Here is a 15,406-nt window from a genome sequence, read left to right on the forward strand (position 1 = left end):
TATTTTTGGTTGAGAGAATCCTTGAGGCCAACCAAGATCCAGAACGATTTTACAAGCAACACCTGAAGGAAGATTTATTCGATCTCGTGACTGGATGGTGACTGCGGAACATTACAACTAACTAAACCGTCTGCAGCATGATGTTGTGATGCTGTGGGTCGTTTAATTTCAGTTTCACAGCCACTCTGACCTCCTCCGCACATCTAATAAAGGTCACAAAACATCTATGTGTTCCCAAGCATTACCACAGTCATGTGTGTGTGTGTGTGTGTGTGTGTGTGTGTGCGCGCCTGTGTGTGTGTGTGTGTGTGTGTGTGTGTGTGTGTGTGTGTGAGTGTATGTAAACAAGTCTGGTCATGTGATAGACTCAGTCTTGCCATTGAATTAGTCTGTTTATCAGTTCTCAAATACTGTTGTCAGATGAGACCAATCAGAGGGTCCAACAACAATAGTGTCCACATGATGCTACTGTCCGTCTCTCTGCCCTATTACACAAAAGCGTGACTCTCTTTAAAGTAACTGGTTTAACTTAAGAGAGTAAGTGATCACTGGAAGAGTCCAGTTTAAAAACCAAACCTACCGTTTATAAATGAAAGCACTTGTTCATTTAGAGTACATTATGACTAATCTGCACTATTAAAACAATGTTTTTGTGACAAGTCACCGAACCTGTCTAATTGTTTTGTGCACCATTGAATCAGTTAAGTCAAAGGCTGAAATTCAGGTTATGAACTGTAAAACTGGTTGATCTTGACAAATGTTTAAGTTTCACTCTGACTTACATTTATACTTCATGTAAAGATAAATAGAAACTTTGTCCAGAATGTAATCATACAGATGGTTTCACACATGCATGGGTTATTCAAAAGTGTATTAAAAGAATATTAAATGCATTAGAACATATAGGACTATAAAAACAACTATTGCTGAAAACATAAGTCAGTTGACAGAGTTTTAATCAACAACAACTTAAATGATTGATGAATCGTTTAACACATTTTTAAGCAAAGTTACCAAACATTTGTTGGTTCCAGCTTCTAAAATGCAGTAATTGTGCTTTTGTTCTCTGTTTTTTATCATTATAAATTCAATATCTTTGGATGTTTGACTGTTGGTTGGACAAAGCAAGGAAACTGAAAATGTCTTCTTGGGCTCTTTTTGGGGTATTTTTCACAATTGTTGACATGAATTGAACAAGTAATCAATTGAAAAAAAAATACTCATTCGATTAATGATGAATGATAAATGACAAACATAATCTAGCAGTGGTACCGCAGATGTTCACTACACTATGAGCACCAGTGTACAGTAACTTCACAGCGATCAGTATTCAATTCAACGATTCAAATGGACTAAAAACTACTGGACCAGGACGATGTGTGCAGTGTCAGCTGGGAGGGAGTGAGGAGGCGAAAGGGGCAGAATCATTAAACTCTAAGTTTAATATTTGACTCCATCAGTCGTAGAGAGGCGTTCACTCAGTCATGCGGTCTGCATTAAGACCGACAGCTTTGTTTAAAATCAACAGTAGTCCAGGTGCGGCAGACGGCCATCTGGTGCCTGCAGTAGCCCACCTTCACTGTGCCGTGTGTTGACACAGGGGCCACGAGGAGGACGCGTCTCTCTGTCGGCCAGCAGCTTTTAAATCTGCTGAAATACTGCTGCACTGGGAGATTATGTCTCTGGTCTCTGTTGGCTGCAAGTGTACTCTATAATAGTTTACACCAGATAACTCTGACCAGAGAGGTTGAGTGTATTTTAGTTGTGAGCCAAAGAGAAAGAGGTAATGCGAAAAGATGTTAATAGTTTCTGTGAAATACACAAAACATTACACTACCCTCCCAAATATAAATAATAATATTATCAGTGAATTTGGTTGAGGGTGGAGGCATCTGGCCTCACACATGATCATATTACCCTCTGACCCTCCCTTACCCACATGAGGCCTTTTCCTCAAACCTACCATCAACCCAGCTGATCCTCTATGACACATGATTTGAACTTGGGTTACACTTGGGTTATTTTCGATACGGCTGTCAGCTCCTTGAAGAATGATAGCAATTATTAAAGGTTTGCCGTTCAGCAGTGGAGCAGTTTTAAAGACATTTTTGAAGCGTAATCACTGACTACATGCACATCTGTTTAATAGAGATTTCTACATTGAAACCATGGTGGTTAAACTGGTCCAAGATGACCAAAGGGAGGGTTCATATTTAGAGTCACGCTGCAGTTCCTCTATACTCCAGCACATTAGAAATAAATCTCTGAAAATGTAAACAAACAACCCGAGGGGTATCATTATGACTATAATTTGTGTGACTGCATGGCCTCCGTGGACATTTTCTCTCATTTTTCTCAACATTTCTATTTACACTCAGCCTGCTCTGGCATGTATCAGGACAAGAGGTCACTAAACAAGTTCAGCCGCCATAACAAATGATCCATAGCCAGACACAGTGGGAGAGAAAGACAGCCATGAACAACTGGTTAGACAGCAACTTAAGTCTGCACAAACAAATAGCACATCTTAACAAATCCTTGCCGGGGCATGCTCTGATGGGACAAAGTTAAAATGCCAATTTTTTTATCATTTTTTGTTGCAGTGAATTCAAAGGACGTCATACTATTGAGAAGATGAGATGAAGGGGGATGTCAGCAGGAAGTGAAAATGTCAGAGACAAAAAGAGTTGGAGGAAGCGGGAGACTGAGAGATCTTTGAGACCACACAATGTCTGCTTTCTGTCTGTCCTCTCAGCGCAGCCCATCTTACACTGAAGAAGGACTCTATTGTGTGGACGTCTAGCGAGGGTCTTCTGTCTGGAGCTGCGGAAGGACAGCTAGTGGCACGGCCATGCTGTGGAGCACCACAGGAAGACAACTTATCAAGGTCACTCTTCTGACCTCGGTTTCCTGCTCACCAGAATCACCAATTGTGCGACGGAGCAGCTCACAGGCTTGTCAGAATTCTGATTACAGTTTATAACCCAGATTCTTCACTTTCACTCAGATCCTAAACTGTGCTCTCTCTCTCTTCTGGTATTTTATTCCTCGTTAGCATATGCTCCTTCCCTTCCCTCTCCTTCCTCATAGTGCAGAATGTATGTCTCCTCTCTCTACCTCCTCTTATCTCTCCACACCTTGAGTTCATCCGACTGTGAGCCAGGCAAGGCCACTCTCCCACACTGCCGGAGTCTGTGATGCTTCCTGTGTCTGCGAAATTTGGGCAAGACAGAGGTTACATTACTTCTCCTAGCTTTGAATGTCAGTCACATGAGCTACTTTCAGCCAAGAATGATGGAGAATATATGAGGGCAGATATTGACATTTATTTATCACGCATCTTTTTAAGAAGATCACATGCTGGTTACTTTGGGTAAAAAGGGCCCCATTATGCCCTATAATCAGAAGACATTAGGGGTATGTGTGTGTTCTTATGAGCAAATTGAAAAACAACATCTTTGCCTCCTGATTATTCTGGCTCATTAACTGTAACCTTCTGTGTCTACTGTATCAAGGTATACAATGTGACGTTTGTGTGTGAGAAAGTGTGAATATTTGTGTTTGGCAGTGAAAGTGTGTGTTTGACTTAGTGCCTTGCCTGTGTGACTATAAACACACATTGGGCCATGTGGTTGTGAATGGACTCTGAATGCCCAAGACTCTTTCACAACAACAAATGTAGGGAGCTTGTCACCAGATGTGGCTTAGGCATCTTCCACAGGCTTTGTTTGGAAAGCCTTCTTTGTGGTATTTATTGTAACCATTTTCAAACGTTTCCAGTTTCAGCCCTGCAAAGTGAGAGAGGGGGCTGTACGATGATAACGTTGAATCTACATATAGCTGTATAAACAAAAATAAATATGAGTCTCTGTCCTATTGTCACAAACAATTGCCTTTTCCTTGTGGGCTCTAACTTCTTTTAGACACAGAGGGGGAAACTGCTTCTTTGTGCGAGTGCTGAAACATGAGGCTCTGCAAGAAATAGAAAAAACATTAATTGTCTCCAGAGAAGCTAATGTTTTTTCCGTCCTCTTCACTGTGGTGGTTTTCTCTGTTTTTTTCCAGAGGCTGCAGGCTCTGCTCTGTGAACGTGCTGGCTGCAGGCTCTGCAGAGACTCGCGCTTCCAACACTGACTGAGCGAATTGTGTGTGAACTGGGACGTGACACAACACAGGCTCAGGCAGGTCCCAACTCGCATGCAAATATGGCAAATTCACAGTAATGATAGCTGGCAAAGAATGGAACTACATTCCAGAGGTGGTTGTTTATTCATGCTACAAAAAAAATCTGCAAGACAGAAGAGAAGGACTCTTTGTAACATTACAGAAATTAAGAAATAGCTTAAATGCGGGAAAAAGCTTATGGAAGCACTAATGCTATTATGCATATGGTGAATTGAATATATATGGATTGTACACAGAGGATCACAGGAAGCAGTAATATCACAATAATGCAAATAAGTATAATTGATTTTCTGCAGTGAAGTAATTGATGCAGAAACGCAGCTGATTTAGCAGAGAGCCTATTTAATGTAATTTTTGTAAAAGCAAAGGTTTAACGTTGATAAAACCTTTTGTGCTCATGTAGGAACAGTTCAATCTTGTATCTATGCTGATGCCGTAACCAACCAATCAATGACATGAGCACAAGCACAGCGTGTTATTTTGGCCTCTAATGAGGCAGCTTTATTTATGCTATGGAATTTATGGGATATATGGTTTGCTTGTAAAGCCGTGTGTTTTAGTGAACAGGGGAAGTAGGGTCTGACCTAAGAGGTCCTGTTTGGCCATGAGAACCAAACCAATGTCCTCTGGGATATTTCGCCTGTGTCATCTCGTCTGTTATGATTCCCAGGACCCTCGTCGTCCGGTTTATAGTAAGCAGAAGAAGAGAGCTGCTGTGTGCTTTCTAAATAAAGCTTATGTGAAGATCCCCTCATTCCCCTTGTTCAAATCCTATCTGGTCACAACAAGGAGAATATTACAGTGTTATGTACAGTATATGTATGTATTTCACAGTAGGCTATGAAAGGAGACGGCGAGTGATAGGAACTTAAAAAAATGATAGAATTGTATTTTCATTATTTTTGAAAGATCATAACTAATGACAATTAGTGCTAAAGTACCTAAATGCTGTATATCTACTACAGGGAAGTCTGTATTTTATTAAGATATATAAGAATCAGAATACAAATTGTAGTGAATTAATGACTGCGGAAATTATCTTTTAATTCTGGCCAGGTTATAACGGGGGAGTTTTACCCATAAAGAAGGAAAGAAAACAAAAAAAGACATTAAGCACATTCATTATTTGTCAGACTGCAGGCTAAACACCCCCCACACTTCACTTCCTGTCCCACTCTCTGCTAGCTGATAATAGGAGTCGCCTGTGAGTGTGTGTGCATGTCTCAGCACTCATGAGCGGAGTCCCTCATCGGTAACATAAAGTGGTAAATAGATTGTCTATCTGTGACGGAGCATTTTTCTAGCAGACAAGCTTTTAATCGTCCACTAGTTGTCCAACAGATTAGGAAGCCAAACACTGCTGGGCATCTGTCCAAGTATTTTAAACTCCGCACAGCTTCATAGACATTTAGTTTGGTACATGTAGGCCGATATGTGAGACAATAGGCCCCCTGGGTTCTGAGGACGTAAAAGGCAGGCCATCTATTGTATCCAACAGCACAATAACTACATTTTACAGCGCGCATATACACAATTAACACCAACAGCATATTCACCTACATCTCAACAGGATTTACAGGACAGGGAAACTGAAAGCAACAGCACAATAAGTAGAAATACATTCACCTGTATCTCAACAACACAGGATTTAGCTGGTACACCAGCCAACAGCTCTAGCACATTAATAAAAACCACAGTTCTCTGCCATGCATGGCTCTAGACAGCAGGCTGCCCGGTAAGATTTTTCCTTTGGCGGGCCTTCCATATTCTGTATCTGTGTTTGTGTGTGACATTAATTTAACACACACACACAAGAAGGGTTCTTTAGGGTGATGACATCAATAAATATGATGTACGACTTTCAATATTCAAATACTTATAAGCCTAAATTGATTATAAAATAGTCTTACCTTGTGCAATTCATTTTTCCTGGCCCTGCTTCGTGCACAATCCTCCACGATGCCATCAAAGTCCAATGCATTTGTCAGTTCGCTCATGAAAGGGCGTTTTTGCGTCATTTTAATAATCTGCAATTCATTGTAATCCTGGACAGGTGAGAGACTGACTCCTCACTTCGCTATAACTGGCGGGCAGAGTCAGCAATGGCCGCAGTGCGTTTTATAGATTGCACACCATAATCCAGAGCAGTTATTTGGGGTTTGTATGAATAATCCAAACTGAACTAGATTAGGCCTAAACTATCATCTGTTCAACGTCCGGGTGGTGCTACATTTAGTCTCAAGTATCAGTTGTCAATCACGCACAGATTGACCTCATCCTGACCTCACATGTGAGCTGTCTAAAAATCCCCACAGTGCCCTTTATCGACCAGTTTCTATGGGCTACTCAGACAGTTTACTAGAAATATTAATTTAGTTAACACAAGCTCTTTCTTGAAAAAAATACATAACAATATTATATCTGCAATAAATAGGGCACCCCTGATTTTTGCAAGAGGAGGGCACCAATAAGCTATTCAAAATATATATGTTTTATCTTCGTGATAGGATTCTCACTTCGTACAACGTACAAAGGAGCACATAGTAGAGTGATACATACAATATAAGATTAGTCAATGAAGGTTCTCTGACATTCATAATACTTCAAAGAGCTAGTACCAATCTCAAAAAAGGCCCCATAAACAGATCAAATGTGGACAATAACAACATTATGGGGTCTTCATGAACCATGGCTTGTAAATGCAAAGTTAATAACAGCGTCCCACTGGAGCATTTGGCCGCTGGACCTGGGCCCGGTTCACCACAACATGAAACCCTTAAAGTCTAAATTACGCATGAACTTGTTGAAGCAGTCCACTGGAATTCATTCAGAACCCAAAGTTCATCACATACATTCATTTTTTTATCTTTTGTTTTTGGGAGAATTTTGTTTCGTATACTCTGCAGTATCCTTTCATTTCCAATGGAAACTTGCTTTCTCTGGAAGCATCACAGCTTGCCAAGTTTCTGTACACACATGACGTAATTCCCCTCTGGTTACCCAGTGAAAGGGTTTTGGGAGGTGTGGAGGCAGTTGCAGATCTACATGATCTGAGTCAGCAGCCCTCTGATGTGAAAGCTGAAGAAACTAAAAAAAAGCAGTGGCTTCTTTCTTCTTAACAAGATGAAAATAAAATCACCAGGTCTTGTGGACAACATTTATTCTGACATCTAGATACATTTCTAGATATTGGTAATAACAGCCATTAAATCGGCTGTGCAGCAGGTAAGCCATGGAGTCTTATACCGGTTGAATGTGATAATTAGGTGTAAAACACCATTTATTTCTGACCACTTTCTCCCATTAGTTGTTCACCGCGACAGAAAATGACCTTTAATCACTGTAGCTCTGTTCACTCATTTCCCATGAGCACTTTTTCCTTTGACATATTTATTGCATTAGTGCAGTAAAGGGGTACAATGGTCGATGACATTTAAAAGTCCTATATTGAAACGATGATTAGAACAACTGTACTCAGCAGCACAAACATCAGCATCCACTATCCCGCACTGCTCAGGCAAGGAACCTCGAAGCTCACTGAGATGATGTGTGTAACTGTCAACTGAGATGAATTTAAGATCCGTTTATTAAGTACACGGAGCAGTAGTCCTGAACATGCCTTTCTCTGACAGTTACAGCAGAGTTCTACCGGTAGCAGCTCTAATTAGAGCTTGTTTCTATCAACACACACGAATCACAGAGATGAGGACACATGGCTCATCTTCTCCTTCTGTTTACTGAAGGGATAATTACAACATGGTGAATGAGGGATTAGTGAGGATGAGTTCATGCTCAGAGCACCCAGGACTATCAGTGAGGACCAGGAAAAAGAAAATCCTCACCGCCGCTTTTAATTAACAGGTTTGTTGTGCGTCCGCTACATTAGACTGGCCCACCCTGTAAGTGTGCGATGCCTCAGCAGATCGTCTTGTGTTTATGGCAACTCGCAGTCATATCTGCCAGAGTCTCACATGCTCTAATCAAACTGTGGGTGGCAATATTCATTCATCCTTAACAGCTAGAGAGGGATGGTATTTTATTAAGCTGTGGTGATGGGCAAACTGTTGAGCAACCTTCTTGGAGCTTCTTTACCGATGTGTCTACCTTAAAGTGTCCCTCTAAAGGTGGTTTGATGCATTAACAAAGTGCGGTGGCAGGCTCACAGGATAATGCAGTCGTGAATGACTAATTGCCATTATTTACAGAATAATATCTTGGCTTGTAACGGGAACATTTACATTTTAGAGATAGAAGTATTTAGGTGGACCCCAGCTATGCCATCACACACAGCTCCTGTCCACATATCTGATAAATGAGGACTGATATTTAATATGGTGGTCAGAGCAATGAGGGCAAGTAGCAGAGGTTAGTACTGCAGCAGGCCCCAGACCACGAGAAGAATGAGATCAAAAGGTGCTGAAGAAAGAAAAAAATCCAAATGCACTTGTCTGATGGTTGGATGAGGTCACGTGAACTTTTTCAGGAAAACTCATTTTCAGGGACGTGTAGAGAGAATCTGTACCTAAGAATCAGTGTTGAACTGATCTAGCATGAGCATGCTTCGTGAGCTCTCCCTTCCACCGAACGTACACATCACTGATGCAAGTTTCACCCACTGGATCACAGCCAACCTTATATTTGTATCGTGCTATCCTAATAAACTGGCTTCAACAACTAGATTCTTTCACATACACTTTTTTTGTCTGTTGGCTGTGGTGGTTTAGTCCAATTGGGATGATTGTTCATTATTACATGCATTAGTGTAACCTCAATTTACGGTAGCGAGGGATTCATCTCCTACCATTGATAATGCTTTATGTCGACTACTCACCACACTTAACGTACATGACAGGCGCTCCTGCTATCGCATACACAGTGTGGAGACTATGTGCTGTAGAGATGAGTAATGGCTGGATCCATTGCTTCCTCACTCTTCTCCTCTCAACTCCTCTCCCTGAATGATTCTCAGTCAGCTGGGGAAGGTGATGTATTGATGCACTTAAACAGCTGCAGACCACTGGGAACCAGCGTGTGCTACAAAAAAAAGGAAAAATCAGCAGTAGAGCCAGAAAAACCTCTGGAAAAAAGTGAACACAGATTATTTGTTCCAAGTTCTCACTGCAGAGATATTCAACGTTTCTATCGTGGGTTGATACACTGCAGTGTGAATGTTATAGCTGTATCCTGATAGGTGACGTAGATAATGAGGCTAAGACTAGCGGCACCCACTAAGAACCATCCCTCTTCTGTAACCTCCCATGCCCTCAGTATCAGACATGATTGGTGAGGCTGGCTGCAGCAGGGAGCATGGGAATCAACAAGAACCTTTTTATGGGAAAATTCTTTATCTTTATAATGTCTGGTGCTATTTCTCTTCTGAATTGATGAACAAAGCGAATACGTGAAGCCAAAGGTGAAGTGATCATTAGCTTATCTTGGCGTGTATATCACTCTTTGCATCAGTGTTTTTTTTTTTTTACCCTCCTCAGTGGGCCCAGAACTGATAGTACCATATAATGTGTGTGGATGAGCTGGCACCACCTTTGTGGCTATAGACCATAATACGAGCAGGGGCCATGTTAAATGAAGCAGGGGGCTGTTAGTGAGATGTCATGCTTCATAAAGCAAAGGGAAGAGTAAACCTCTGCTCCATCTGCAACCAGCTGCTTCACCTCTTTCTGCATGGACACATGGGGAATTACCTCATCAGGCACACGGCGCTCTGTGTTGATACAGTCTCTGTTTCTGGCCTGTAAATAGCTCTGTTGCCCCGTTTATAGCCTCTCCAAAGGATTCAACTTTTTGTTGAGCAAGAAGAGAAGCTTTTTTTTTTTTGAGGACATTGAGTCCCTTGGTATCTAAGGAGTGCGCTCCAAGATATGATCTAAAACGGACTTTACAAACTCAACTGCCCTTATTAGTCCTGGAATAACTGCATGTCTGCTCCTCTGTGATGTCATCATGTTTTTTATATTTATCTTTTTTTATTATAAACCAATTAACCATGCATTTACAAACTCCACCATGCCTGCCCAGATAAACGAATGGACTTACATTCCATTGCTTTACTGCCAGTAACAGCCTGCCGTAATCCGGCGGTCCGGAGTTGCTGTCTAACTGTAATGAGCAGTAATGAAACTCAGATGACTATGCCGGAAGTTTTATTCAAATTAATTAAAAAAACGGTGTTTGTGTGTATTCTGGGAATTCAAAATTATATCAACCAAACATAAATTTCCTGTCACATGCAATACACAGATAATACAAATAAATAGAGTTTAAATTATGAGAACATCTTTATTTCCAGTAGCTTAGTCACAGCATATAAGAAGTGAAAAAAACCGTCATATAAAAATAAAGTGACTCTGAGGATTGTCCAGTCTTTACATGGCTTTGTGTCAGACGTAGCAAATGATATCTTTGCAGATTATGGGCTTTCGGCTGCGTGATTTCATGAGGGCTGCAAAGTTGTGAAACTCTGTGTTCATCTCATTAATGCCCGAGTAAGACTGGTGGAAAAAAGGGACTTTGGGCTGCGATGCCACGACTGGACAGGACAGACGTTTTGGAGCATTTGCAGCTCTGTTAATATGAGCAGAGTCTGTGGATCTCATTCTCACTCTGTCCTCTACACTCTTGGAAAACCCAGCCAGTTTCCTCCTCATGTTGACAAAGAAACCTCTTCCCGGTCTACTTCTTGAATTTGGCTCAAGCGCAGCGGGCTCGGGACAATCTGGTAAGTCCATCCAGTTCTGTATGAGGTCTGCAAAGCTGTTGTCACCCAGAACCAGAGGTTGGCGGTTGCGCCCTCTGGTCAATAAAGAGTTCGTCCAGTCCTCTGAGTCGCTGACCTCAAACGATGTCCACCTCTCCAGACAGGCGTCAGACGTGGATTTGGGTCGAATACGTCCACTTGCTGCTCTGTTTGTGCGGAGGCAGGCTGAAGATGACACCCGCACATTCCTGGTCCTCCTGAGAACCACCCCTTCGTCCTGCCATGACGCCTCAGAGTAACCTGAATCAAACTCCAAACTTTTCTGGCTGCTGGGAGAGCCCAGGCCCAGTCTGGGGCTCAGGCCCAGCCGGCTGCTCAAGTTGTCCTCATCCTCCTCCAGATGACTCGCCAGGCAGCAGGCCGAGTCGTACGTGCTGGCCGTGCTGGCATCAGACATCCGCAAGCGTGTGCGCAGCTCTCGCTGCAATGCCCGCTGCTGACAGGCCCGGGCCACTGCCGAGTGGCACACCAAAGCTGGGAGTTGGGTGCTGAGGGGGCGTTTGGCTGCGGGGCAGGTTCTGCGTAGGTTTTTCAGGTCTTGCAGTGACCTCATCATGTACTGCATCTGCTCTCGTAAGCAGTCGCTTGAGTCACGCAGGCAGAGCTGAGGAGACAAAAAGAGTGAGAGTCAGACACAAGTTGTCGATATACTGTATCACACACAGTGGCACATCAGCAGGCAGAGCACTGACTATTTCTAAGCCTTTCTGATTAACTGCTGCAGAATGGATCTAATAATAGGAGGCTGCGGGCACGCTCAGGCTTGTGAATTTCAACTTATGAAAGACTCTCTTATTGTAATGTTGAAGGCCCGCCGACCTGCTGGTCAAAGAATGCAGGTCGTCAATAGACTAATTTCCAACACAAAGCAAATTCATCTGTCTGTTAATTTACTCGACCACACCAGCGACATTAGTGAACGCCCTATTTTCATTGAGTTAGGCGTGATTCACACAAGATAGACACATATTATTACAGGGAGAGTTGTGCTAATGTCTAACGTCAACTATTTCTCGACATCCTGAGACAACTCCAGGGGCAAGGCAAAAACATCTGCAGTATATCAAGTGGTAACTGGGGTCTTGTGGATCTAGATTAAGCTACAGGGGTCCTGCCTCTTTAAGGGTGCAGCGGGTTTGCCTATGAAATTCACCAGTGACACAGTGAGGAATATAATACTCCCGTTTCCTCTCTGACTCACTGCGCTGATTGGCCAGAATCAGCCAGTGAGCAGCGGTGGCTCAAACTCAAACTCAAACAGGGCATAAGAGATCATGTGACTGTGTGTGTGTGTGTGTGTGTGTGCGTGTGTGCGTGTGTGTGTGTGTGTGTGTGTGTGTGTGTGTGTGTGTGTGTGTGTGAGTTTATGGGTAGACGTGAAGCAGAGGAAGAAAGATGAGGTCCCATATTCTTTGTGAATACGACCTACTCTGATCTCTTAACACTGCATGGCTGGATAAGTTAATGTACTTTATATTAGCAAGTACTGCTTTACTATATATGAGTTAGTTTGCTTCATTTAAATCAGATTTAAGAACAGCGATGTAACTTTGTGCGATGCAGCCATAAATAAAAGCGCTGACAAGAGGTGAGATGTGTGCGCACAAACATCAGAGGGGAACCACAGGATACAGGTTCATGTGTGTCCATAGAGGTCACATCCAACACAACTAATGTCAGTCTGCTAACCTTTAAACCTGTAATGACCTCTCTGCTCTGAGTCTACACAATCCATTTGAGTAGTTGACCCTGCTGCAAGACCTTCTGCCCCCCATTGGCTATTCGTCATAACTCTGTGAGATGTTGCAAGAACTCGAGAAAGTACCCAAAGCTTAGGTTTTATATGGATCCAACAAAGCAGGGTATGCAATACATGTGGAAAAAACTCAATATTTGATCATATAAGGAAAATAAACTCCTCGTCAAAAGCAGTGAATGTTCGTTAAACACCTCCATATGCTGCAGAATAAACTGTTGTTATTTACTCCAACAAAGCTGTTGGAGGCATCTGAGCATCATTGGCCGTTCAGCCGTCTGCTGCATTGGCGGATGTTTTCTCTATATGTTGGGCGACAGCCGGACTGATTTTCTATTCAGGTTGTACTAAATATAGTTAGTATATCGAGATGCGCAAATATTAGTGGCCGCTGTCTGAAATAAAAGCGCCCCAGTCTTTATATGCTTAAAAAATATAGTTATAAAATAGATTATTAAGATAAAACGAACTCACCATCTCTTCTCCTCTCATCTGTAAAACTCAGATCCTGCAAGAAAAAATAATGAACCAGTTTTAAAACAAGACAACACATACATTACCACTCAGTAAGAAATCAGAATAGCGAATAAAAAGTAGGCTAAACAAACACAAACACTCACTTCAAATGTGGCAGTTTCCGTCCAAAGGGAATCACGTCCCCCGTTAAAAGAGGAAAATGACCCGGGATTGTTCAGAAGGTGTTGCGGGCAGCAGAGGCACCAGAGAGGATCCTTGAACAGAGGCAGATGTGTGCTGAGTGAAACGCTCAACCCAGCTCGTCTCCTTTTTACAGCTCCGCGCTCTGCAGCCAGTCACTGCCACTGGTGTCTGAATGGGCCAATCAGAGCGCAGGAAGCTAACACGAGCCATTTACAAGCCCACCTCTGCTTGCAGCCAAACACAACTGCAAGAGAGACGCGAGGAAAAGGCCCCAATTCTTAATTAAACCACCAGAGTATAACAAATATGTATTTTCCTTCTCCCTCTACACTTGATACACTCAAGTGATTTGGAAGAGTATACGTTAATTATAAATATGTTGGTTTTTTTTCACGTAGGAAATCTTTGACTTTAAATCTGCTTCAAATGCATTTCACTTCATCAATTTTGTTGAATTGGGTGAAATGTCAGAATTAAAGATTGTGACTTCTGTGGTCCCTTTGAGTTTGTTAGGTTAAAGGTTTGTAACTGTGTCTCTGCCCATGATTTCATTTATTGCATCCATCTTAATGGTAAATGTGCCAATTACATCCTGGATTAATGATTTGGTCTATAAAATGACATAAAATAGCGTAGACAACTTGCAGACAAAAGTACAATTTCCCAACAATCCAAATATATTTGCTTTACCAGATTAATACTATAATAAAAACACATGCACGATGCTGGAATCAGTGGATTTTTGGCATTTCTTCTTCAGCAATTTTCTGTGGACGGTCTAATCAATGAATTGTTTCAGTTCAATTATGATGCATTTGTGTGTGTAATTAAACCTTGTGGAAATGCAGGCAAGACATTTTTAAATTTCCAATAAATTATTTTTCTTTTGCAGGATTGTTTTTAAGTTACATTGTAAAAAAAATCCAAACCATGGCACTGCTTTTCTGGCTGCTTTTAATTCTAATAGATAGAAGTCCTGCTGGTAGCTCATTGCCAATCACTGAATCAGAGCGTAAACAGAATACATGTAAATGGAATAATCTGCCTCCTAATTGGGCATTGAGCATGTAACCCATGACAGTCGTTTGGCACTCGACCTTCCATTCACATTATTCAGTTAATGGATGTTTATGCAAATCTAAAGGGCTGAGAAGAATGCATCTGTTCATTTTGTGTTGGGGGTACATCCAGATCTGATGGTCTGCTGTTCAAGTGCAGATTTGTCTCCACAGCAAGTCCAACATTAGCATACAGGTACTTGCAGCATGTCCAGACCTGTGGAACCGCCTTGACCCAACATGCTGTTCTCATTTGGCTCTTCTAGGTAGATTTTAAGCACTTTAATACAGAATATCTGTCACTTTATTTCTCCCGATTGATTTCTAGTGTCTAATCCTTCCACATATGTTCACCTCCACAGCTTCAATATACCGTATAAGCTACAGTACAGACTAACATTGGAGTTTAAAAATAGCTATTTGACAGAGTGCAGGTTCCTGCAGAACTCCAGGCTTTCACTAACATCAAGATTATGTTTCTAAAAGATAATAACACCCCGTTAAGGATGGAGCCACCTTCACTCTGACAGCCACCAGCACATACACTCTACATCATGCATTAAGTAATTACGCAGGGCTTTTAATGGAATTGTGATTATTTCAATTTTCTACACAAGCCAACCTTTGGTCTGATAATTCTACTTTTAGGAATCCCTAATGGATATAATTATTGTATGAGTTGGTACTTGAACACAATCCATTAAGTCCAATGAATAGTTTACTCTCCTTCTTTATAATACTTGATTGTATAATGCTGATGTTTTGTCAGTTTTCTGTGGACATTGCATTTGTAAGTATTGCAGTAGTACGGGTCATTAAGGCTGAGCCCTCAGATAAACAGTTTTTTGTTCTGTTGTGTTCAGCCGCACAGCTAGGACCATATTTGTCCAACGTTCATCAGGATGAAAGTTTTAAAGCATCAGATTTTATGTTTGTATGTCACTGTTTTTCACTGAATCTTGGAATTTCCAC

At 41.8% G+C, this 15,406-nt stretch overlaps 1 protein-coding gene across 1 annotated transcript; it reads right to left on the reverse strand.

Moving 5' to 3' along the window:
• Positions 1 to 10,583: 10,583 nt before the first annotated feature.
• On the reverse strand, positions 10,584 to 13,208 carry LOC142970756 (PAK4-inhibitor inka2-like). The gene is made up of 2 exons (XM_076111176.1): positions 13,191 to 13,208; positions 10,584 to 11,564 (listed from the first exon to the last, which is right to left on the reverse strand). The coding sequence occupies exons 1-2, from the start codon at positions 13,206 to 13,208 to the stop codon at positions 10,584 to 10,586; spliced, it is 999 nt and encodes a 332-aa protein (XP_075967291.1).
• Between the last annotated feature and the right edge of the window lie 2,198 nt (positions 13,209 to 15,406).

The sequence above is a fragment of the Anarhichas minor genome, unplaced genomic scaffold, assembly GCF_050575085.1.
Source record: "Anarhichas minor isolate MPS153535 unplaced genomic scaffold, ASM5057508v1 ptg000043l, whole genome shotgun sequence".
NCBI classification, from domain to species: Eukaryota; Metazoa; Chordata; class Actinopteri; order Perciformes; family Anarhichadidae; genus Anarhichas; species Anarhichas minor.